Below are 26,513 nucleotides of genomic sequence, written 5' to 3'. Positions count from 1 at the left end.
CACATTGTTGGGCAGACTGGATGGGTCATTCAGCTTTTTGTCTCATGACATTTACTATGTTTATTCATGTATTTTTTATTTATTAGGATTTATTTACCGCCTTTTTGAAGGAATTCACTCAAGGCGGTGTACAGTAGGAATAGAACACACATGAGCAATAGGCAATTACAGCAGTAAAAATATTCAAATAACAATACAAAGTATGGCATGGTATACTACTTACAATGTCAACACAATACGTAATAGAACATTTTAATTGATAGTGAAGGATAAAGCAAAGATGTAACATACAGATAGGGAAGAGAGTAAGAAGAGTTAGAAAGTAAGGTGACTGATTTAAAGAAAGTTGCACATGAGGTCAGAGAGATGGTTAAATATTATCTCAGCTAGGGTAGGAGTGGATAAACGTGTCCTGCTGCAGTATGTGCAGCCCAAGTCACTCCTTGGGTATGTGAGTGAGACTAACAAGTTAGTTACTTCTTCCATTAAAGGCCTGGTTGAAGGGCCAAGCTTTCACCTGCTTCCTGAAGTAGAGATAGTCTTGTGTTAAGCGTAGCCTTGAAGATCAGACATAAATTTTTAAATTTAGCCCTGTATTGTACTGGTAGCCATTGAAGGTTTTGCAAAAATGGTGTGATGTGGTCACGCAGCTTGCAACCTTTTATGAGTCTTTCTGCTGCATTCTGAATCAACTGAAGCTGATGCAGGCCCTTTGTAGTCAGACCATTGTATAGTGCATTGCAGTAATCCAGTCTTGATGTTATCATGGCATGCACAACTGGGATAAGGTTTACCTTCTCGATGTAAAGAGAGAGGTAGCGTAGCTGTCACAAATAGTAGAAGCAGCTCTTGAAGGTTGCTTGGATTTGGGGAATCAGATAAGTGTTGAATCTAACTATTCCAAAGTTTCTGACTTGTGATTTGAACTGCAGTTCGCACTTCCCAAAAGGGATTCTGATTTCAGGTATGTATCCATGTGTTAGGGACCCAGAGAAGCTCAGTTTTACTTGAGTTCAGGCAAAGTTTGTTGTGTTTAGCCCAAACCTGAACTGATGTTAGACAGGTAATCAGTTTATTCAAGGCTGTAGGTAAGTCAGATTCCGTGGGTATGAGTAGCTGCACATCATCCACATAGATGTAGAACTGAGTGTCCATTGACCGAATCAGCTCAGCTAGTGACTTGAGGTAGATATTAAACAGAGTAGGTGACAGTATCGATCCTTGTGGTACCCCGCAGATCAGTGTCCATGGTGGTGATGAGTTGTTGCCAAATATTATGGATTATTGCTTGTCTAATAGATAGGATCTGAACCAGGCAAGTACTGTTCCACTAATACCTGTTTCTATCAGTTGTTGTAGAATGATACCATGATCCACAGAGTCAAAAGCTGCTAAGAAATCTAGCAGTACTAACACTGAGGCGAATCCCTTGTCTCGGTTTCTGTGAAGATCATCTAGTAGGGATACAAGGACCGTTTCTGTTCCATAACCGGGTCTGAATCCAGATTGACATGGATCTAGCCAGTTTCTTTCTTCTAGCCAATCATTAAGTTGAACACAGACTGTTTGTTCTATGAGTTCCCCTAGAAACAAGATGTTGGATACTGGCCGGTAATTTTCAAGTTTGTCCTGGTCAAAGTTGTTTTTCTTTAGCAGAGGGCGAACCACTGCCCTTTTTAATGCTGTTGGTAGTTGCCCATTAGAAAGAGAGGTGTTCACAATTTTTGTGACGCCTTCTGTGAGGCCCATACTTGCCTGCTGCACTATCTTTGATGGGCAGGGGTTGAGGGAGCAGGTCGTTGGTCGAAGGTCTCTCAGGATTTTGTCAAGGCTGTCATTAGGTTAAAAGTGTCCCATCTGTCTCTGTCAGGAGGGGGCGAGTTCTTGCATCCCTGGTTGACTAGTTGGGGACTAGGTGGGATTGCCTGTAAATCCTGGTGGAGACTTTTAATTTTGTTGGCAAAGTGTGCAGCAAAAACATTGCAGTTCAGTTTAGACTGGTCAGGCTGGTTCTGTTGGGGTTGCAGTAAGCTGTTTACTATACTGAACCATTGCTTGGTTGAATTGGCAGCCTGTGCAGTGCATTGCGAGAAATACTGTTTTTTTTGGTGGCTGTTAAGGCTTGGCAGTACTATGCCATGTGCTTCCTACAGTTTACAAAACCTCTCACTGATCAAAAGGCTGCTTACAAAATATTGGTATACTCAAAAAAAAAAATCATAAAGCAGTCAAGCTGTGTCTGCGCTTAAACATGGGAAAAGTCTCAAATACTGCTGCCTCCTGTTTGATTCTCGGGATGGCATACAGAAAAAGTCATCATTGACAGAAAAACCCCTGAATTGACAATAATTCTTCTGTTACGATATTGTTCTATTTTTTTGTTATTTTCTAGATTATTTGCTACTCATTTTTGCTTATATGTAATAGATTCAAAAGTTTCTGGGTTAAACATTTCACTCGAACCCGTCACTTGTCTGTTTACAATGCTCTCCAGCTTGCGCGTTAATTCCAACGGTCCTGTTTCACTGTCTTCATCAGGGAACCACACTGCAAGTTCTTGATAATCAATATTAGTCACTGGAGAATTTGTCTGCACACTGTTTAGCCTGTCTTCATCCAGGGGAGATTTATGCCATCTCCTTTCCAGTTTTCGTCCTTCGTGTTTAAGGATCCGAAGTTCTGTTGAAAACCAAGGTGAGCATTTGTGAGTGGGTCATAAGACTTTTTTTAGTGGTGCTGTTTTCTTTGAGGTCTTGGCTAAGTGTGTATTCCAGACGTCAACTTGTTCGGACACTGTTGTCTTTTCATCCACATGTGGATAGCCCAAGGCTTCTAGGAAATTCTCAGCGGTCAGCTTTTTTTTGTCTCTGATCTCCTTCCAAACTCTGGGAGTGCCATTTGTTTCAGCTGGTCACTTAGGGAGAATTTAATTAGAAAATGGTCTGACCATGATAGGGGTGTTATTTCAATACTGTTATCCCAGAATTCTGGGATGTCCACCCCTTTGTAGAATACCAGGTCTAGTATGTGACCCTTTTCATGGGTTGGAGAATTGATCACCTGTGTAAATCCTAGTGCTGTCATTGTGTCCAGAAAGGCAGCTATGGTGGTATCTGGGGTCATGGGAGCCAACTTTTCAAAATTATTTGGGGTGCTAAGCCCAGTCGCAATAACTCCTCCTTGGACATATGCATGGAATTTTCTCAATATTGGAGGTGCTCAAGCACCCACAGAGCCGGCTCCTATGTCTGGGGTTTTGATATGTAGATTGAAGTCTCCCATGATCACCAGCCTAGGGTAATTCAGGGTCACTTGAGTAATCAGGTGTATGAGTTCTTGCACAGATAATGTGTTGTTACAAGGTGCTCGGTATACCATGAGCAGCCAGATTGGTTTCTCCTCTTCAAGTTGGATTAAAAGAGATTCTGATTCATGTAGCTGGGGCATGGATATTCTGTGCAGTTTGATTGTATCCTGAATCAAGACTGCTACCCCTCCACCAGTCTTCCTGGTTTTGGTTTATGTTGGATGTTGAAACCTGTTGGGCATAATTCAGCCAGTGTAAACCCCCACTTTCATCTAGCCAGGTTTCACTTATTCCTAGGATGTCGAGATGCAGTTCATTTATGGCATCACGGATCACCAAGGATTTCTTTGCAGCTGATCTGGCATTCACCAGTCCTATAGTTCCCAAGGGTGGTCTGTGGGTGCTGGGGGTAGCTTTGGTATGGCAATGAGGTGATCTTTTAAGTACTGTTATGTATGTGTTTGACCTCTTGCACTTTTGCCCTCTCTTTGGTTGATGGGGATTATGTTTTCCTCTCCCACACACCACTGAGATGCTTGCATGACACATTTTTTGTGTCAGAAGCTAGTTAGGCAAAGTTTCACTGGATGGCACTGCAGTCCCCCTGTGGAGTTCAACCTGTAGATCAGCAATCTTACTAGTTGGCAATGCAGGGTTAAGGCAAATAGTCTAAAAGAACAAACCCTTTTAAAGTTGTAAATTCAGACCAGGCCTGTGAGATCAAAGGCTTAATAGATATTTGAGCAGGAGAACAGATTTGTGCAATTGTAACAAAAAAAGAATCTGCTAAACAATCTGGAGATACAGAAGAATAGCAGTTGGCAGAAATAGATCTGTAAAGAAGTTCAGAAATAATAGAGTACAACTCATGTGTTGGATTTTTCAGCATTTTGAATAGCGTTTGAGAAGTAATCTTTCTTAGCCAAGAATATCTGGCTATTGTAGAATTTTTGAAGAGCATGACTTTGAGATCTCAGAGAGGTATGATGTGTCTTCCATAGGTGCACTAGGTACTGCAGTTGCTTTTTCAGTATTTTAATCCTGTTCAGAAGGAATGGATCCTCAGGAGCTTAGCCAAGATTGGGTGGCAGAGCCGGTGGTTGGGAGGCGGGGATAGTGCTGGGTAGACTTATATGGTCTGTGCCAGAGCCGGTGGTGGGAGGGGAGGCGGGGATAGTGCTGGGCAGACTTATACGGTCTGTGCCAGAGCCGGTGGTAGGAGGCGGGGATAGTGCTGGGCAGACTTATAGGGTCTGTGCCCTGAAGAGGACAGGTACAAATCAAGGTAGGGTATACACAAAAAGTAGCACATATGAGTTTATCTTGTTGGGCAGACTGGATGGACCGTGCAGGTCTTTTTCTGCCATCATCTACTATGTTACTATGTAAGTCCCTGATGAAACCAAAGTTTCAAATCGTAAAGTGGTTGAGTCTTGTGATTCAAAGGAACAATCTTATCAAGTGTATAGCCTAATACCTGATTCCAAATAGTGGTTTGTTCCTCCAGAGAAGAAGAAAGAAAGTCTATGGGAAAAGAAGAGAAGAAAGGAGGGAGCTGGTTAAGGTCAATAGCGCTAATATTTATCTAAAAATATTTCTTTATCAAATGAGTTGGGAAGCAAACTTAAAGATAATTTCCATGATAAAGCCAAATGATCAGTCCATGAAATCCCAAATTTGTAGAAATCAGTAAAAGAAAGAGTAGAATTAAGAGAAGAAATCATCAAGTCAAGAGTGTGACCTCCCAAATCCATTGAACAAAATCTAAGTCATTTACAAAGTTTTAAAGAAATCGACTTTCCATATCATCATGCTGATCAATCCATAGACTGGTGGGTTGTGTCCATCTACCAGCAGGTGGAGATAGAGAGCAATCCTTTTGCCTCCCTATATGTGGTCATGTGCTGCCGGAAACTCCCCAGTATGTTCTCTATCTCAGCAGGTGGTGGTCACACACAGCAGCAGCTCTGGCTAGGTCTCCAAGCCTAATTTTTAGGTTTTGTTGAGTACCTGGGGTTGAGGGCTCTTCTTGAGCAAGTGCAAACCTGGTGGCGCCAGGTCCCTCCTTTTCTCCCCCCTCCCGCTGGCTCCGTAAAAAAAAAAAAAAAAATTTTGGACGTCCTTAAGGGCGTTTATTTCGACGTTTATTTAAACGTTTATTGCAGCTACTCACTGGGACACCAGGTCGTTACAGCTCGGAGCTAGAAGCAGGTAATTTTTACCTTTTTATAGCGGGCAGGGGGTTCCCCGATCGATCTCCACGTGGCCTATGGTGTCGGAGGGCGAGGGCGCGAAGGATCGCTCCCCGGACCACGTGTGCGCTTCTAGCGGGGATGCGGGGGTGTTAAAGTCTGATTCGCACTTGTTGGGTGTCAGTTCGGAGGCCGGTCAGTGTCCCGGGTCTTCCTCCGGTGCGGCGGTTTTTCCCGCCATAAACGCCCATCCCCCGCTGCTCGCCTCCGCCATCTTGGCCGGCCACTCTGCTCGGACGGCTTCTTCTTGGGCCGCCCTTGAGCTGGGAGACGTTAATGCCATGGCCGCCTTTGATTTGGGCGACGGCAAAAAAGCGGCTAAAGTTAAGCGCCGTTCTTCCCGCGCGGCTCCTTCGCAGAGTGTTGCGCCGGACGCCACTTTGGATGCGCAGCATGTTTCTCCCCCGCTCTTGCGAGTGCCGGTTGGAGGACGCCTGTCCTCGTTTCTGGGCGAGTGGACCAGAACTTCAGACGCTTGGGTGCTGGAAGTCATCAGAGACGGCTACAAGCTAGAGTTCTGCCGACCCTTAAGAGACGGGTTTGTACTCTCTCCCTGCAAGTCTCCGGTCAAAGCTGTGGCAGTGCAGCAAACCTTGGACAATCTGATCCGCCTGGGTGCGGTCGTTCCGGTGCCAGAAAATCAGCTTGGCAAGGGACGTTATTCCATTATTTTGTGGTACCAAAGAAAGGAGGTTCTGTACGGCCTCGACCTCAAAGGGGTCAATCGGGCCTTGAAAGTTCGGCACTTTCGCATGGAGACTCTCCGCTCTGTTATAGCGGCAGTGAAGGCAGGGGATTTCCTGGCATCCTTGGACATCAAGGAAGCGTACTTGCATATTCCCATCTGGCCTCCTCATCAACGCTTTCTGCGTTTTGCAGTCCTGGGCCGACACTTCCAGTTCAGAGCCCTCCCGTTCGGGTTGGCTACTGCTCCGCGGACCTTCTCCAAAGTAATGGTGGTCATCGCGGCCTTCCTGCGAAAGGAAGGAGTACAAGTCCATCCTTATCTGGACGACTGGTTGATCCGAGCCCCCTCTTATGCAGAGTGCGGCAAAGCTGTGGACCGGGTGATTGCTCTTTTGAGCTCCCTGGGGTGGATCATCAACTGGGAGAAAAGCCAGCTGCGCCCGACTCAGTCCCTGGAGTATCTGGGAGTTCGATTCGACACCCAAGTAGGCAGAGTGTTCCTGCCGGACAATCGGATTGTCAAACTTCAGGCTCAGGTGGACCAGTTCCTAGTAGCCTCTCCGCTTCGGGCTTGGGACTATGTGCAGCTGTTGGGCTCTATGACGGCCATGATGGAAGTAGTGCCCTGGGCCAGGGCTCATATGAGACCACTACAACACTCTCTGCTGCAGCGCTGGACTCCGGTGTCGGAGGATTATGCTGTGCGCCTTCCCTTGGACCCAGCAGTGCGCAAGGTGCTGAGCTGGTGGCTGAAGACAGACAAGTTGTCTGCAGGGATGCCTCTTGTGACCCCGGAGTGGATTGTCGTCACGACGGACGCCTCTTTGACGGGCTGGGGAGCCCACTGCTTGGGAAGGACAGCGCAGGGGCTCTGGTCTCCTGCAGAGGCAAAGTGGTCTATCAACCTCCTGGAACTCAGAGCCATTCGGTTTGCGCTTTTGGAGTTCCTCCCGGTACTGGCGTTGAAGCCAGTACGGGTCCTGTCGGACAATGCCACGGCTGTGGCCTATGTCAACCGCCAGGGAGGTACCAAGAGCGCCCCTCTAGCCAAGGAAGCCATGAATCTATGCCAGTGGGCGGAAGCGAACCTGGAACAGCTGTCAGCGGCCCACATTGCCGGAGTCATGAATGTCAAGGCGGACTTTCTCAGTCGCCATACCTTGGATCCCGGAGAGTGGCAGTTATCGGCTCAGGCGTTCTTGGACATCACGAAGCGCTGGGGCCAGCCGAGCCTAGATCTGATGGTGTCATCGGCCAATTGCCAAGTGCCGCGCTTTTTCAGCAGAGGACGGGACCCTCGATCTCTGGGAGTAGATGTTCTTCTCCAACAGTGGCCGACACAGGAGCTTCTCTATGTGTTCCCGCCCTGGCCCATGTTGGGCAGGGTACTAGATTGGGTGGCAAAGCATCCGGGCCGAATAATCCTGGTGGGTCCGGACTGGCCCAGACGTCCCTGGTATGCGGACTTGATCAGGCTCTCAGTGGACGACCCTCTGCGGCTGCCAGTGGAGCAGGGCCTGTTGCATCAGGGTCCCGTGGTGATGGAGGATCCCTCCCCCTTTGGTCTTACGACCTGGCTATTGAGCGGCAGAGTCTGAGGAAGAAGGGCTTCTCAGACAAGGTCATCGCCACTATGCTGAGAGCGAGGAAGCGCTCTACTTCTACTGCTTACGCCAGGGTTTGGCGTACCTTTGCAGCGTGGTGTGAAGCAGGCTCACTTTCTCCCTTTACTGCTCCAATTTCTTCAGTGCTGGCGTTCCTGCAAGAAGGTCTGGAGAAAGGTCTGTCGCTCAGTTCCCTTAAAGTCCAGGTAGCGGCTCTGGCTTCCTTCAGGGGCCGCCTGAAGGGTGCTTCCCTGGCTTCGCAGCCAGATGTGGTACGTTTCCTCAAGGGAGTTAATCACCTGCGCCCTCCTCTGCACTCAGTGGTGCCTGCGTGGAATATCAACCTGGTGCTAAGAGCCTTGCAGAAGCCGCCTTTTGAACCCTTGTCGAGGGCATCTCTGAAAGACCTGACGTTGAAAGCAGTCTTTTTGGTGGCTATCACTTCAGCCAGAAGAGTTTCCGAGCTCCAGGCACTCTCATGTCGAGAGCCTTTTCTGCAGTTCACTGAGGCAGGAGTGACTATTCGCACAGTGCCTTCCTTCCTGCCCAAGATTGTTTCTCGCTTCCATGTGAATCAGCAGCTCTGTCTCCCTTCCTTTCGTAGGGAGGACTACCCAGAGGAATACTCTGCTCTCAAATTTCTGGATGTGAGACGAGTCATCATCAGATACTTGGAAGTGACCAATGATTTCCGGAAATCGGATCATCTGTTTGTCCTGTTTGCAGGTCCTCGTAAGGGTCTGCAGGCTGCTAAGCCTACAGTGGCAAGATGGGTCAAGGAAGCCATTGCAGCGGCTTATGTGGCCGCGGGGAAGGTGCCGCCTATTCAGCTGAAGGCTCACTCCACTAGAGCTCAGGCGGCCTCGATGGCAGAGGCCGGGTCCGTCTCCTTGGAAGAGATGTGCAAGGCGGCAACTTGGGCATCGGCCCATACCTTCTCCAGGCATTACCGCTTGACTGTGGCTGCTCGGGCGGAGGCACGGTTTGGAGCTTCAGTGTTGCGGTCAGGGATTTCAATGTCCCGCCCTGGGTGAGTACTGCTTCGGTACATCCCACCAGTCTATGGATTGATCAGCATGATGATATGGAAGGTAAAATTATGTATAATCATACCTGATAATTTTCTTTCCATTAATCATAGCTGATCAATCCATAGCCCCTCCCAGATATCTGTACTGTTTATATTCTGGTTGCATTTCAGGTTCAAGTTTAGTCTTCAGTTCCTTCAGGAGGACTTCGTGTTCAAGTTTTTTCAATTGGATTCTTCAAGAGTTGAGACGAGTTTGTGTTACAGTGAGCTGCTGCATTCCACTCCCCTCCGTTTTACGGGGCTGAATTGAGACATAAATTCTGCCGGCGCTCCCTCCCGCTTCGTGCGGCTGTAGGGCAGCTTTGTACCCTTCCCGCTTCGGCGGTGTTAGGGTCAGTCAGCTCCTCCCGCGGTTGCGGTTGCAGGATAAGCCAGATCCCCCCGCATCGGCGGGGTGGTGTCCCTCCCCCGCTCCGCGGGGATGGGCTGGACGGATTCCCCTCCCCCACTTGTGTGGGGATGAGCTGGGTTAATTCCCCTCCCCCCGTTTCGGCGGTGGTGAGCTGGGCAGAGTGTCCCTTTGTGGGTGTAATTCTCTAAGTGCTGAGTCCTGCGGATGGAGCTTGGATATCGACATACTGAGGAGTTTCCGGCAGCACATGACCACATATAGGGAGGCAAAAGGATTGCTCTCTATCTCCACCTGCTGGTAGATGGACACAACCCACCAGTCTATGGATTGATCAGCTATGATTAATGGAAAGAAAATTATCAGGTATGATACATAATTTTACCTTAGAGCTGGAAGGATCATCCAGATATAAATTAGTCCTTAGAATGATCAAATCTGAAAATTTCACAAGAGAGATCAGCAGTAGTTTGTGCAATATTATCCCAAACCAAAGAGGGAAGGCCAGGGGTGCAATAGAACAGAACAAAGTGAAGAGCAGGAAAAGTATTAAGCTTAACTAGTAAGACTTCTCGATTAAGAAGGTTAGGGAGAGAAAACTCAACCGAAGATAAACTTCTATCATAGATTAGAGCTAGTCCTCCATCCTTTTTAGAGGAATGAGACAGAGAAAAAAATATCAAAATGAGAAGGTAAAGCTTGATAAAGACAAGATTATTCTCTATGTTTCCATGTTTGAACCACATTTCAGTGAGACATATGATTTGATCTTGAGGATCGGTAATTAAATCTGCCAGTAACTCTACTTTAGACCTGAAGGATCTACAATTTAACAGCAGTATGCTCCAGAAACGTAAATGCTGTCTACTGAACAGTGAGTAGAACAATCCAAAAACAAGTCTACATTTCTTACCCGAGTATGCAGAAGGGTAAGCCTTCCAAGGTCGTGGGGGCCATTAAGGGAGCCGCAGCCATATTCACCCAAACTAACAGTAAAAAAATAGGCAAAGCTAAAATAAAAGTTTTATTGATAGTCTACTGCTCAAAATATAATTCAAGAAGGTGAAGAAGAAAATATGTAAAACATTTTATCCCAAAAAGAGCTCGTCCCAGGGAGCAAGCCCAAGCTTCAGCTATATGAGCAAGATCATGAAGCTGGCTGACATCACAGCGGTAGCGTGACCATGGACTCCAGAACAGGCACAGATCTAGATAATTAAAAGCTCCTTTACAAATGCAACCTGTAAGAAAATAACAGAGAACTGAATATGTAATATAATAGCACACAGAGGTAACAATTGGAAATAAAACACTAGCTTAAGCATCAGGTGCAGATATTTATACCAGCCTTAGAGCATGTTGGTATACATGTCAATGATATTTTTCAAGTACATTCATAAATTATAGTATTTTTTGATTTAGGGAAGGGAAATTGGACTTGATATGCTGCCTGTCTGTGGTTTTTGCAACTACATTCAAAGTGGTTTACATAGCATATACAGATACTTATTTGTACCTGGGGCAATGGAGGGTTAAGTGACTTGCCCAGAGTTACAAGGAGCTGCAGTGGGAATTGAACCCAGTTCCTCAGGATCAACATCCACTGCACTAACCACTAGGTTACTCTTCCACTTGACATGCTGTGCCTATGCAGTGTCCAAATTCCATCCCTGTTCATCCCCACCAGCAAAGTACATGCTATCGTTTCATAGCACATACTTTTGCAAGAGTTGGCGTTTTATAAGAGGTCATTTTACCTGGGTATTTTGTGGCCACATCAAACATATAAATGGCGAGTGTCGTACTCACTCGCAAATGCGCAGTAGAGACCCTCTCTGCCCCGCCCCCGCGTCAGTACGTTATGATGGGGGCGGAACAGAGAGGGTCTCTGCTGCGCATTTGCGAGGGATGAAACCGCCGTCGCTAACTCTCCCTCCACCCGGCCGGGCCCTCGCTCCGCTATTGAAACAGCGAGGGAACGCAGCACACAGCTCTGCTGAGCTGCCGTCCTTACTTCTTCTTCTCTGCCTGTGTCCCGCCCTCGACGACGTTACATCACACAAGGGCGGGACACAGGCAGAGAAGAAGAAGGAAGGCCGAAGGCAGCTTAGCAGAGCTGTGTGCTGTGGTCGCTGTTTCAATAGCGGAGTGAGGGGCTGGATGGAGGGGTGGTGGCGGCGACTCGGGGGGGTGCGAGCTCGGCGGTGGGGGGGGGGGGGCCTTGCAGCGGCGACGGGAAGGGGCTTTCAACCCCCCCTTTCATATACTAGCCCGTTTTTATGGGCTCATCAGGTAGTTCATGCATAAATGACTTAAGCACTACAAAACTAGGCATGTATGTTACCACTTAAAAGTATGCACCCCTTATAAAAGTACTCTCTAACAGCACAATTCTATAGCAGTGTGCTTAAATACAGGTGGTTAGATGGCACCTGATCCTAGGCACCTATTTTCCTTTAATGGCATACTAGCACAACAGATATACAGTGGGGGAAATAAGTATTTGATCCCTTGCTGATTTTGTAAGTTTGCCCACTGACAAAGACATGAGCAGCCCATAATTGAAGGGTAGGTTATTGGTAACAGTGAGAGATAGCACATCACAAATTAAATCCGGAAAATCACATTGTGGAAAGTATATGAATTTATTTGCATTCTGCAGAGGGAAATAAGTATTTGATCCCTCTGGCAAACAAGACCTAATACTTGGTGGCAAAACCCTTGTTGGCAAGCACAGCGGTCAGACGTCTTCTGTAGTTGATGATGAGGTTTGCACACATGTCAGGAGGAATTTTGGTCCACTCCTCTTTGCAGATCATCTCTAAATCATTAAGAGTTCTGGGCTGTCGCTTGGCAACTCGCAGCTTCAGCTCCCTCCATAAGTTTTCAATGGGATTAAGGTCTGGTGACTGGCTAGGCCACTCCATGACCCTAATGTGCTTCTTCCTGAGCCACTCCTTTGTTGCCTTGGCTGTATGTTTTGGGTCATTGTCGTGCTGGAAGACCCAGCCACGACCCATTTTTAAGGCCCTGGCGGAGGGAAGGAGGTTGTCACTCAGAATTGTACGGTACATGGCCCCATCCATTCTCCCATTGATGCGGTGAAGTAGTCCTGTGCCCTTAGCAGAGAAACACCCCCAAAACATAACATTTCCACCTCCATGCTTGACAGTGGGGACGGTGTTCTTTGGGTCATAGGCAGCATTTCTCTTCCTCCAAACACGGCGAGTTGAGTTCATGCCAAAGAGCTCAATTTTTGTCTCATCTGACCACAGCACCTTCTCCCAATCACTCTCGGCATCATCCAGGTGTTCACTGGCAAACTTCAGACGGGCCGTCACATGTGCCTTCCGGAGCAGGGGGACCTTGCGGGCACTGCAGGATTGCAATCCGTTATGTCGTAATGTGTTACCAATGGTTTTCGTGGTGACAGTGGTCCCAGCTGCCTTGAGATCATTGACAAGTTCCCCCCTTGTAGTTGTAGGCTGATTTCTAACCTTCCTCATGATCAAGGATACCCCACGAGGTGAGATTTTGCGTGGAGCCCCAGATCTTTGTCGATTGACAGTCATTTTGTACTTCTTCCATTTTCTTACTATGGCACCAACAGTTGTCTCCTTCTCGCCCAGCGTCTTACTGATGGTTTTGTAGCCCATTCCAGCCTTGTGCAGGTGTATGATCTTGTCCCTGACATCCTTAGACAGCTCCTTGCTCTTGGCCATTTTGTAGAGGTTAGAGTCTGACTGATTCACTGAGTCTGTGGACAGGTGTCTTTCATACAGGTGACCATTGCCGACAGCTGTCTGTCATGCAGGTAACGAGTTGATTTGGAGCATCTACCTGGTCTGTAGGGGCCAGATCTCTTACTGGTTGGTGGGGGATCAAATACTTATTTCCCTCTGCAGAATGCAAATAAATTCATATACTTTCCACAATGTGATTTTCCGGATTTAATTTGTGATGTGCTATCTCTCACTGTTACCAATAACCTACCCTTCAATTATGGGCTGCTCATGTCTTTGTCAGTGGGCAAACTTACAAAATCAGCAAGGGATCAAATACTTATTTCCCCCACTGTACATTCATAATTAAGGCACAAGTATTTACGATAGCCATAGAGCTGGTGTAAGTGCTCACGCCTAAATGCTGGAAACATATGTACAGCTTACAATATTCTATAAGTTATTTGCATACGGGTGAATCCTGCCCATGCTCTGCCTAGACTCCACTTATGTGTATATCTACCTGTAAAATATGCACTGTGTAAGACAGAAGTGGGTAAATGTAACATTGGGACACGCTACAGAGATACAATTCCTTGATGAAATCAAGGACAGCTTTATGGAGCAACTGGTGCAGGAGCCGACGAGAGAAGGAAAAATTCTAGACTTGGTCCTTAGTGGAGCGCATGATCTGGTGAGGGACGTTATGGTACTGGGGCCGCTTGATAACAGTGACCATAATATGATCAGCTTTGACATCGACCTTGAAGTAACTGTACACAGAAAGTCAAATACGTTAGCGTTTAACTTTAAAAAAGGAGAATATGATAAAATGAGAAGAACGGTAAAAAAAAAACTTAGGGGGGCAACTGAGAGAGTAAAAACTGTACAACAGGCGTGGACGCTGTTCAAAAATACCATCCTGGAGGCCCAGGCCATACATATTCCGCAAATTAGAAAAGAAAGACGGAAGTCCAAAAGACACCCGGCCTGGTTGAAAAGTGAGGTGAAGGAAGCTATTAGGGCTAAAAGAAACGCCTTCAGAAAATGGAAGAAGGAACCGTCTGAAAATAACAAGAAACAGCATAAGGAGTGTCAAAGCAAATGCAAGGCGCAGATTAAGAAGGCCAAGAGGGAGTATGAAAAAAAGATAGCATTAGAGGCAAAAAAACATAGTAAAAAATTTTTTCGGTATATTAAAAGCAGGAAGCCGGCAAAAGAATCGGTTGGGCCGCTGGATGACCGAGGGGTAAAAGGGGCGATCAAGGAAGACAAAGACGTAGCGGAGAGACTGAATGAATTCTTTGCTTCGGTCTTCACCGAGGAAGATTTGGGTGGGATACCGGTGTCGGAAATGGTATTTCAAGCGGACGAGTCGGAGAAACTTACTGACTTCACGGTAAACCTGGAGGACGTAATGGGGCAGTTCGGAAAACTGAAGAGTAGCAAATCTCCTGGACCGGATGGTATTCATCCTAGAGTACTGATAGAACTGAAAAACGAGCTTGCGGAGCTACTGCTAGTGATATGCAACTTATCCTTAAAATCGAGCGTGGTACCGGAAGATTGGAAGGTGGCCAATGTAACGCCCATTTTTTAAAAAGGCTCCAGGGGAGATCCGGGAAATTATAGACCGGTGAGTCTGACGTCGGTGCCGGGGAAAATGGTAGAGGCTATTATTAAAAACAAAATTACAGAGCACATCCGAGGACATGGATTACTGAGACCAAGTCAGCACGGCTTTTGTGTGGGGAAATCTTGCCTGACCAATTTACTTCAATTCTTTGAAGGAGTGAACAAACATGTGGACAAAAAGGGAGTCGGTTGATATTGTGTATCTGGATTTTCAAAAGGCGTTTGACAAGGTACCTCATGAAAGGCTACAGAGGAAATTGGAGGGTCATGGGATAGGAGGAAATGTCCTATTGTGGATTAAAAACTGGTTGAAGGATAGGAAACAGAGAGTGGGGTTAAATGGGCAGTATTCACAATGGAGAAGGGTAGTTAGTGGGGTTCCTCAGGGGTCCGTGCTAGGACCACTGCTTTTTAATATATTTATAAATGATTTAGAGATGGGAGTAACTAGCGAGGTAATTAAATTTGCTGATGACACAAAGTTATTCAAAGTCGTTAAATCGCGACAGGATTGTGAAAAATTACAAGAGGACCTTACGAGACTGGGAGACTGGGCGGCTAAATGGCAGATGATGTTTAATGTGAGCAAGTGCAAGGTGATGCATGTGGGAAAAAAGAACCCGAATTATAGCTACGTCATGCAAGGTTCCACGTTAGGAGTTACGGACCAAGAGAGGGATCTGGGTGTCGTCGTCGATAACACACTGAAACCTTCTGCTCAGTGTGCTGCTGCGGCTAAGAAAGCGAATAGAATGTTGGGTATTATTAGGAAAGGTATGGAAAACAGGTGTGAGGATGTTATAATGCCGTTGTATTGCTCCATGCTGCGACCGCACCTTGAGTATTGTGTTCAATTCTGGTCGGCGCATCTCAAGAAAGATATAGTAGAATTGGAAAAGGTGCAGCGAAGGGCGACTAAAATGATAGCGGGGATGGGACGACTTCCCTATGAAGAAAGACTAAGGAGGCTAGGGCTATACAGCTTGGAGAAGAGACGGCTGAGGGGAGACATGATAGAGGTATATAAAATAATGAGTGGAGTGGAACCGGTGGATGTGAAGCGTCTGTTCACGCTTTCCAAAAATACTAGGACTAGGGGGCATGCGATGAAACTACAGTGTAGTAAATTTAAAACAAATCGGAGAAAATTTTTCTTCACCCAACGTGTAATTAAACTCTGGAATTCGTTGCCGGAGAAAGTGGTGAAGGCGGTTAGCTTAGCAGAGTTTAAAAAGGGGTTGGACGATTTCCTAAAGGACAAGTCCATAAACCGCTACTAAACGGACTTGGAAAAATCCAAAATTCCAGGAATAACGTATAGAATGTTTGTTCGTTTGGGAAGCTTGCCAGGTGCCCTTGGCCTGGATTGGCCGCTGTCGTGGACAGGATGCTGGGCTCGATGGACCCTTGGTCTTTTCCCAGTATGGCTACTTATGTACTTATGTACTTATGTACTAGTAGCCTCATAATACAGTGGGCTGAGAACCTGGAGAATTGAGTTCAATTTCAACTGTGGCTTCATTGTGATTCTGAGCAAGTCATTTAACCCTCTATTGCCTCAGGTACAACAACTCAGATTGTGAATCCACTAGGAACAGAGAAAGTACCTACATATAATAATAATTTTAAAAAAGTAACCTGTTTTGGTTGTACAACAGGCAGTATATCAAATCCATAACCCCTTTTACCCTGCATAAGCATATATACAGAACAGCGCTTGTGTGCAATTTTTGTATTTATATATTTGCATATATGCCATTCTAATTATTTACACACATAATTTGAACACAACTGTTAGCACCCACTGTATGGAAATACCACTTAACGTTCGGATTCTATACAGCATGCCTAGCATTCCGCGCCAGAATACAAGTGTATTCTGTAACAACACATATAAATTAATTGGCTGAACAAGCCAATCAACATTAACAGCATTTAACAATAATGAGCACTAATTGGCAATCATTAGAATTTACGTTCATAACTTGCTAAACATATTCTGTAATGCGCTGCACCTAAATTCTAATGCTTGCAGGCAAAGAGGGGCGTGGTTATGGGCAGGGAAATGGGTGTTTTATGGTCTTTCTAAAATTTACATGCATAGATATAGAATATGGCCCAATGTGCCTAAATCTACACGCCGGGATTTACACCATGTTTTTGTTGGTGTAAATGGAGACACGTGGCTTTAGACACTAGGATATCAAGCGAATTATATATATACCACACCTAAATATAGGTGCCCCTTATAGAGTACACTTAGACGGAAGTGTTTTCCATGTGGATTTTCTAGGTACCTGGTCCTGACTCCCAGATTCTATATAGTGTGCCTAGCATTCTGCACCGAAATCCAAGTGCATTGTGTAACAACGTTTGTAACTTAATTAGCTTAACAAGCCAATCAGCGTTGTTAACACCATTTAACAAGCAATTATGAGCACCAATTGGCAATAATTAGAATTTATGCACATAATTTGCTAAATGTATTGTATAACGCCCTGCACTTAAATTCTACTGCACGCAGGCAAAAAGAGGCATGGTTATGGGCAAGGAAATGGGCATTTTGTGGGCATTCTAAAATTTATGCACCACTTAGTTATAGAATATGGCTCCATGTGCCTAAACCTACATTTTCGTAGGTGTAAATGGAGACACATAGTTTTAGGCGCAAGGATATCAATTAAGCATATTCTGCATACTGCACCTAAATATAGGTGCCCTTTATAGAATATGCTTAGACAGAAATGTTTTCCGCATGGATTTTCTTGACACCATATATAGAATCTGTCCCTAAGTGATTACTTTCTGTCACACTGCCATAAAGATGATATGAAAGGATGTGGTGCCTCTACTGTTCTTATTTTTTTTAATACTTTGTTCAGAGTTTTCAGTAGGACATATAACAGTCAATTCTAGCAAGTCATCATAACTTTATCATCAAACATTGAAGTCAATAACATCATGAGTACAATTTAAAACAGATAAAACTATAATAAAACTAATGTTGCTGGTTATATCTTAATTATGCATCAAAACAATTGAGTAAGATTGGAATTCACCTAAATTTTGACGGGGAACAGTACAGATAAACCAAGAACTACCTTTGACTAGACCAAAACGGGTTGGTAGACTTTTTAAAATGTGAAATCTTTAAATGAAACAGTGGCATGAAGACCCCAAAAGCATTGTGAAAGGATTAAAATGGCACCAGCATTGGTGTGAAAACTCCAAATGGATAAGAGAGGTAAATAAGCACCAACATTGAATGAAACAAATGAAAGGCACTGCAATAGGAGGCCAAAGACCTAAAAGCAATGAAAATGTTTATGTTTGGATATTTCTGTTTCGTGTTTTGTGGAGTTTACCTCAAAGATTTCACCATTGGGTTTCAATGGGCAGGTCAGCATTGTGAGTGGCACCAGTACTTAAGGTATGCTGAGGCAATTGGATGCACAATATTTGTTCACCTAGAAGGAAATCTTATCCGGAGGAATTTGGTATTTGGGGGCCATGAGGCACAATGATTATTTCCTTTCTGTACTGTGGATAAAAGAAGACTCCCAAGACATCAAAGGGTAAAGTGGCACCAGCCATGGTGGAATGAAGACCTAAGGCACCAAGAAAAGTGCATAGCAGGAAGAGGAGGAAAGCTGACACCAATACATACAAAGACACTGATCACAGAGGATGTAGACTAATGGTATGACTGATAAGGTCAGAATGCCTTATCACTTGGGTTATGTGTAAGTAATGTTAGAAAGAGGCAGTGATATTTGTGAATGGAGAAAAGTGAAGCAGAAATAACATTGGAAGAAAGTTTGTAATATATCCTGAAATCAGAAATACCACGTTTGCCTGAAGCATGAACATAATGAATGTTTGTGATCAGTTAGCATATCTGGCTTATAAAGAGTTTATACCTGTTTGTGAAGGAAAAGTCAAAAAAATATTATTAGTTATTTAGATTTAAGAAAGTCACTACATATCTGTAGATATGTCCTGGAGAATGCTAGTATCCTGAACCATTACGGCACATCTTATGTTAGTGTTTTGCTTTGCTTTTTTTTTTCAGGAGTATACTATAGATATAATTTTTTCCCAAACTTGGTATGACAATCGATTAAAATTTAATAGCACCATGAAAGTGCTTATGCTTAACAGCAACATGGTTGGAAAGATCTGGATACCTGATACCTTCTTTAGAAACTCGCGGAAATCTGATGCTCACTGGATAACAACTCCAAATCGTTTGCTGCGAATCTGGAGTGATGGACGGGTGTTGTATACTTTGAGGTAAACATCTTTACCAGTGAAAATATTGATGATGTTTCATTGTAAGACAGTGAGAGAAAGAAAACAAAAACATGATAGTGACTCCAGTAATAATATTAGTAAATAAATATGACTCATCAGGTGATAAGATGAGCCGTTCAATTAGCTGCCCCCTGGAGAGAAACAAAACAAATAACTTGCATATGCACAGTAAAGTAAGAGGTAAAAACAAAAAATATATATATTTACGTATCTTTATTTTGTGGTACCTAATGTAGACATCCTTTACGTGCAGAAACAGGGGAGCCCCATGACCAGGAGTAAGCCTCCTTTCCCCGAAACATTGATCACTTTTGTTGTTGGCACGCTCCTCTGCACTCCTGATATGGGGCTCAAATTTACAGATTACTGTTAAGCACAGAAAAGTAAAAGGAGCTTGTGTTTCTATTTGAAAAACAAGTAAGACGTCTTCGGTCATGTCACTTCTAGAAGGTAGCTAAACTTTTCTGTAAATGTCTGTTCTTACATTGAGGGGGTCTTCTACTCAGTGCTTTTTTTGTAGAAAAAAAGGTGCCGGTACTCATTAAGGGCGGGGTCACCACATATGGCTCCACCCCTATGATAACCACACCCCCTATACCAGCCATGGCGCATATAAACAGACATCATTGAAAATATTATAGTACTATAGGAGAAAAAAATAACGTGATTTTTTTTCATGATAAATAATCTCTGTAAGCTCTTACAGCTCCAGTATACCCAGTGCAAAATAAGACAGCCAATGTAAATTCTCAAATTGGACATATTACAAACACTAAAATGAAAATAAAATGATTTTTTTCTACCTTTGTTGTCTGGTGACTGTTTTTCTTTCCATATTGGTCCCAGTCTGTGATTCTGCTTTCCTTTGTTTTCGCTTAACTCTTCTGTGCCATTTGTCATTTTTGTCTCCTTTTTCTTTGCTTTCTTCAATATTTTTCAGGCTCTCTCTCTGTCCAGATTTAATTCATTCTTACTATCCATTCTTTAATTTCCTTCATCTACCTGTGGCTTTTCATCTTTTCCTCACCCTTGTTCTCCCCATGCCCCTTCCTCTTATTCTCCAGTCTTTCTCTATTCCCCTTTTCCATCCAGCAGCTCTGCTTTCTCTCCCCATCCTTCCAGTGTCTCCCCTATTTCTTTCTGCATTCTTCCATCCAGCGTCTTCCCTCTTTCTCTCCCCATCCTTCCATTTTCCCTCTCTCTCTCCCCATCCTTCCATCTGTTTTTCCCCCTCTCTCTCCCCATCCTTCCATCTGTTTTCCCTCTCTCTCCCCATCCTTCCATCTGTTTTTTCCCTCTCTCCCCAATCCTTCCATCTGTGTTTTCCCTCTCTCTCCCCATCCTTCCATCTGTTTTTCCACTCTCTCCCCATCCTTCCATCTTTTTTCCCTTCTCCCCAATCCTTCCATCTGTTTTTCCCCTCTCTCCCCAATCCTTCCATCTGTTTTTCCCTCTCTCTCCCCATCCTTTCCTCTGTTGGTTTCCCTCTCTCTCCCCAATCCTTCCCTCTGTTGGTTTCCCTCTCTCTCCCCAATCCTTCCCTCTGTTGGTTTCCCTCTCTCCCCAATCCTTCCCTCTGTTGGTTTCCCTCTTTCCCCAATCCTTCCCTCTGTTGGTTTCCCTCTTTCCCCAATCCTTTCCCCCCCCCCCCCCCCCCCCCCGGCGACACTCCGGGCGAGTCCTGCACTTAGTTTTTTTTTTTAAGACTCAGAACGTGCGAACGATGCAGCCGGCAGCGATTGAAAGAGGCTGTCTGGGCTGGCGTCTGCGTCGGAGCTTCCCTCACCCTCTGCGAGTCCCGCCTTCGTTGTTACAACTTCCTGTTTCGCGGGACTCGCAGAGGGTGAGGGAAGCTCCGACGCAGACGCCAGCCCAGATAGCCTCTTTCAATCGCTGCCGGCTGCATCGTTCGCGCGTTCTGAGTCTTAAAAAAAAAAAACTAAGTGCAGGACTCACCCGAAGTGTCGCGGGGGGCGGGCAAAAAAAGGTGCCGGTACGCCGTACCGTTGCGTACCGGCACAAAAAAAGCACTGCTTCTACTAAATATTAGCTCGAGTTATGTGCAGCAGGGCCTATAGGAATAAAATGGGACCTGCTGCAGACAACTTGAGCTAACCTTTAGTAAAAGACTCCCTGAAATATGAATCTAATTCACTAACAAAGACCTTTTAGAAGCTTCTAGACTTAAATTGATACATTTATATGTTAAAATTACTTTACACATGCAAATTTTTATCTCCTGGAATGTAGAGATTTAAATAGGGAGTGGTGGGGATGTGACTTGGGCATGGTGCGGGTGTGCCTCACAATAGAGTTGTACTTCTCATTTTACAATGGAAAGACACATCTATTAAAAAAAATATATCTGTTTTAGCTTTTCCATCTGTCCCGAGGCATGCATAAATGCCACTTTAGACCCAGATTTAAATGAAGGAGCAGATACAAAAGGTGATATAACCCCCCCTCCCCCCAATCTCTCTGACAAGAGCCATATTTCTCACCCTCCCACCTGAACTCCACTGACATAGTGATGAACCCCTTTAGATTCTACCCTGGCTTTTACAAGCGTTCTCCTTGGTTTTTAGTGTGGGGACAGGAGTGACTGCTAAAAGTTCCTGGTCAGACCAATGGTCCATCTAGCCCAGTATCCTGTTTCCAACAGTGGCCAATCCAGTTTACAAGTACCTGACAGAAACCCAAATAGTAGCAACATTCCATGCTACCAATCCCAGGGCAAGCAGTGCCTTCCCCATGTCTGTCTCAAAGTGCCAAGTAAGGATATGCACCATTCTGCATAAATATAAAGGTATCTGATCTGCACACAGGATGCCCTACAGTTCAGAAAATGACTAGAGAATATTAATTAGAAATGAGTGAGCTGAGTCAGATTAATTCCATATCATTGTTCCTCTGAATTACATTTTATTCTGTATATTCCGAATTTTTAATGTATATTCAATTCCCCAAACTAAAATATTTATATGTAATATACATTGTTTTATGATTTATATGTAGTAAAATTTGAGTTCATATATATGCTTCTAGTTCATTTTAGGTTTATTTATATGCTTGTTTTTTATTTTAATTCTACAATATATATGTATTTGGATATTTTTATGTATTCCTTTTATGTTTTTTATATATTGTTTTATAAATATTCATTTTATTTATTGTTTTAGACTCCTGAGGCAGGCCTGTGGCCGAAACACAGTTTCTGTGTCAAGTCATTGAATAAAGTGGTACTTGGAAATCTTATATCCCGTTTCCCTGGAGTCATTGGTCCACTTACCACTCTTTTTACGCTGTTACATTCACCATTGTCCTAATATAGTTCTGAATTAATCTGAGCAAATTTAGTTAGCGTCCTAGTTGCAAGATCATTTAAAAATAAGAGGGTAATTTTTTAACTGGTCACTTAGGCTTGGGGGTAGGGGGAGGGGTAAACAGGCATCTAGTTTTTATATTTTATAAAGCCATCTGGCCACCTTTGTGCATTTATAAAATAATAGGTTGAAGTCATGGACATTTACACCTGCTCACAAGCAGATGTAAATGTATGTAAAGTATGCTTATACAAATCAAGACTCTGCCTGGGCTCTATTCAAACTCTGCACCAGAACACATGTTGCAAAAAAATATTTGACTCCTTGTCACCATATATACTTCAATGCAAGTAACCCTTAGAATTATTTTATGGAAGCCCTTTTACACATCTAATAATGATTTTGTTCACAAAAATTCCTTTATAAAATTACTCCCTAAAAGTATATGTATGCTGTGTAAGACTTCATATATTTGACTGAATAGCTGTTTGAATCACAAAAACATACTCCTGCCATACCTTACTGTGGTCGTGATCAGATTTTTATGTTGAAAATCAAGTAATTGATCAAGTGCAGATGTATGGGGGGAAGAAGGAGACAGAAGGTAAATCTGAGTTAGCCCTGAAGCTTCAGATATTGATGCAACCAAGTGAATATTCTTTTTTTTTAATTTTTATTTATAACCATTTAAATTTTTACAAGCGATAAAACAACTTGCTGGAAATACAGAGAAAGTAATATGTAAGAATTATTTCAGTCAGGTAATTCTATTCTCTTCCTTAGACCACTAAATAGGGAGAGTGAAACAAGATAAGGAGATCAATTAAACAGTAAACAGAAAAAAATGTGGTATTAACCTGATTATTCCCCAGATATTACTTGTCTAATTTATTATTCCACATTGATCATCTGGTTGGCTTCTTCAAGGCCAATACGGTGTATAGTCAAATCATTTCATTGAAAACATACTTATTGTCCAATATTAGTTAAAAATAATACATCTGATTACACTATTTCTCTTTTAAAAACCAGAAATTATTTAACAATACATATACTTAGTCTCTAATTCAAATCCCACTGATTAAAGTAATCCCAGTTTTCACAGGCTTCACTCCTTTTAAAGTAATAATTTGAGGAAATATTTCTAAGGAAAACTTTAGGAGTCATACCCGGAACTCTGGGAAAAACAATAGAAATCAAACAAAATAAAACATGGAAAAGAAAATAAGATGATACCTTTTTTATTAGACATAACTTAATACATTTCTTGATTAGCTTTCGAAGGTTGCCCTTCTTCCTCAGATCGGAAATAAGCAAATGAGGTAGCAGATAGTATATATGAGAGAAACATCAAAGCATTACTTTGACTGTCTGACAGAGTGGGAGGGTGGGGGTATGCATGGGGACATCAAAGCATTTCATTGATATTCTAACAGAATGGGTGTTGGTAGGTGAAAGGAGGGTAATAAACAGAGAAATACAGCTTTATGTTTTATAATGAGTTAGAAAACCCAGATCCTTATTAAGTCCTGTTTGTTGGGTGTCAAAATATTCAATCATTCTTATTTCAAAGGTCTTACGTTCCTGTATTGTTTAAAAATTACCTTTCAGTATTCTTACTGTGAAATCACTGGTGCAGTGTTCTGGTCTTGTGAAGTGTTGGCCCACAGGGGTGGGGGCCTGACTGGCACCGGCTATTTTCATGTGATGTCTGTGTAGATTGAATCTTGTCTTAAGCATCTGGCCTGTTTCTCCAATATAGCATCCTTCGTTACGTTTCTTACACTGAATGATATATACAACATTGGAAGATGAGCAGGTAAAATAGTCCTTTATGTTGAATATTTTTCCTTTGTGAATGACTGTGGGGTCTTGTGAAATGTTTTGGCATAGTTTGCAGCTGGCTGTGTTACACGGGAACGTGCCCTTTTCTTTTTCCGTCTGTGTTGGAAGTTTACTTCTGATCAGCTTGTGTTTTAAATTTGGTGGCTGTCGGAAGGCCAGCACTGGTATTTCTCTGTTTATTTCTCTGTTTATTACCCTCCTCTCAACACCCATTCTGTTAGAATATCAATGAAATGCTTTGATGTCCCCATGCATACCCCCACCCTCCCACTCTGTCAGACAGTCAAAGTAATGCTTTGATGTTTCTCTCATATATACTATCTGCTACCTCATTTGCTTATTTCCGCTCTGAGGAAGAAGGGCAACCTTCAAAAGCTAATCAAGAAATGTATTAAGTTATGTCCAATAAAAAAGATATCATCTTATTTTCTTTTCCATGTTTTATTTTGTTTGATTTCTATTGATAACCTTTAAGAGTGGACTAACACGGCTACCACACCTCTCTACTTAAGATGGGAAAAACAATAATCTCGATATTAATCATCTATAATAATCATTTTATTATTGAAAATTTCTGGTCTATTATCATTTTCAAAATCATAACCATATCTTGCTCATGTAGAATCATTTGTTATATCAATTTTTTACTCTCAAAGGGTTCAGTTGAATTGTCCATGTAACTCTCTAATAAAATTATATCTGAAACAAAATTATTTACTGCCACCGGTAGGTCCCGAAGCACCTTCCAGATGGTATTCAATATAACCTCCACGGGAGCCAAAAACTCCAAGTTGATTTCTCATAGGTGTTTAGGAGTGGTTCTGCGGATTCGGGTTCTGCTGTAAACGTCCCCCGTTTCAGCATATACCTCTAACTCACTCCTCTGGACTTGGTAGTTGAATAATTCGCGAACGATGGAGTTGTTTTTTCCAGGTCCAAGGGTGTCGACGCTCCTTCGCTGGCGCTAATCAAAGGACTCGCCAACCCTTTCATCTGTGGGCAGTTCGTCGCGCAGCAGTCCCGCACTTGCTGCTCAGGGGATAAAACACTGGCCATCAGCGGCTGACCGCCGGTTGTCCCCTTCCTCTCAGTTAAGGTAACTGCAATTGCAGAGAGGAAATTTACGTAAAGAAGACGAAACTTCAGAGGGCAGCTGGACCGTTGGGCATACAAAGTTCAGGTCACCATCTTACCACTCTCCCAGTTTGGGACACTCTTTGGTTTCTCTTCAGAGGCCTGTCTGATATGGGTAACCCTTCAGCATAGCCCTCTAAGTCATTGAAACACACAAGCCCCTCCACCCCTACAAGGTGGTGTCCCTTCGGAGGGGAATCAAGTGAATATTCTGAGCCAGTCTACCAACATCCATAGTGGCAGTAAAATGGATCAGTGAGCTTGCTGCTTTGTTGTTGCATGTCCTTTTGTCAATCACTCTTCCCATCAATCAAAACATGAGGAAGTGAGAGAAGCTGCTTGTCCAGCAACAAGGTTGTTTTCTGAAGGTAGAAGAGTTGACACTGTCCCCTACTGGTCAGTGTACAAATAGATGTGCAAATTATGGCACCAAATCTTGGGGTGACACATCTAATAGCAAGGTCCCAGAATTCACTGATAAGCCACAAGGACCACACCTAGCAAATAGAAAAGGGTTTATTTGCAGAAGAAGTGCAAAACAAAATGTAAACGGAAGAAAATATTAGAATTTAAAAGTTCCTGATACAAATTAGTAGAATGATGAAGCAAACAAAATTGGATAGAATAACACACATCCCCATGGCAAAAAACCCCCACTTAAAGTACCTAGTGTGATCACAGCTTTTAGAATATAAGAACATAAGAATAGCCATACTAGGTTAGACCAATGGTCCATCTAGCCCAGTATCCTGCTTACAACAGTGGCCAATCCAGGTCACAAGTACCATTGCAGAAACCCAATTAGTCGCAACATTCCATGCTACCAATCCTGGGGCAAGCAGTGGTTTACCCAATGTCCATCTCAAAAACAGTCTGTGGACTATACCCCGAGGAACTTGTCCAAACATTTTTTAAACCTATATATGCTAACCGCTGTTACCACATCGTCCAGCAGCGAATTTCAGAGCTTAACTATTCTTTGAGTGGAAAAATATTTCCTCATCTTTGTGTTGTTTGAAAGAGTGAAAAGTCGATTAACTTTTACCGATTCTACACCACTCAGGATTTTGTAGACCTCAATCGTATCTCCCCTCAGCCGTTTCTTTTTCAAATTGAAGAGCCCTAACATCTTTCGCCATCCCTCAAATGGGAGGAGTTTACCATTTTGGTCACTCTTCTTTGAACCTTTTCTAATTTCACTTTATCTTTTTTGAGATACGACGACCAGAATTGAATGCAATACTCAAGGTG

General features: G+C 43.6%; 1 protein-coding gene across 1 annotated transcript in view; it reads left to right on the top strand.

Annotated features, from left to right (window-relative positions):
• GABRG1 (gamma-aminobutyric acid type A receptor gamma1 subunit) overlaps positions 1 to 26,513 on the top strand; it is a 154,144-nt gene that overhangs the window by 26,566 nt on the left and 101,065 nt on the right. Inside the window, 1 exon segment of the mRNA XM_030192633.1 lies at positions 18,719 to 18,939. Coding sequence (XP_030048493.1) covers positions 18,719 to 18,939 — 221 coding nt within the window.

Source organism: Microcaecilia unicolor, chromosome 2 (genome assembly GCF_901765095.1).
Source record: "Microcaecilia unicolor chromosome 2, aMicUni1.1, whole genome shotgun sequence".
In the NCBI taxonomy this organism is placed as follows: Eukaryota; Metazoa; Chordata; class Amphibia; order Gymnophiona; family Siphonopidae; genus Microcaecilia; species Microcaecilia unicolor.
The sequence above is the reverse complement of the archived record's forward strand: the minus strand, read 5'-3'. Positions and strand labels throughout refer to the sequence as shown.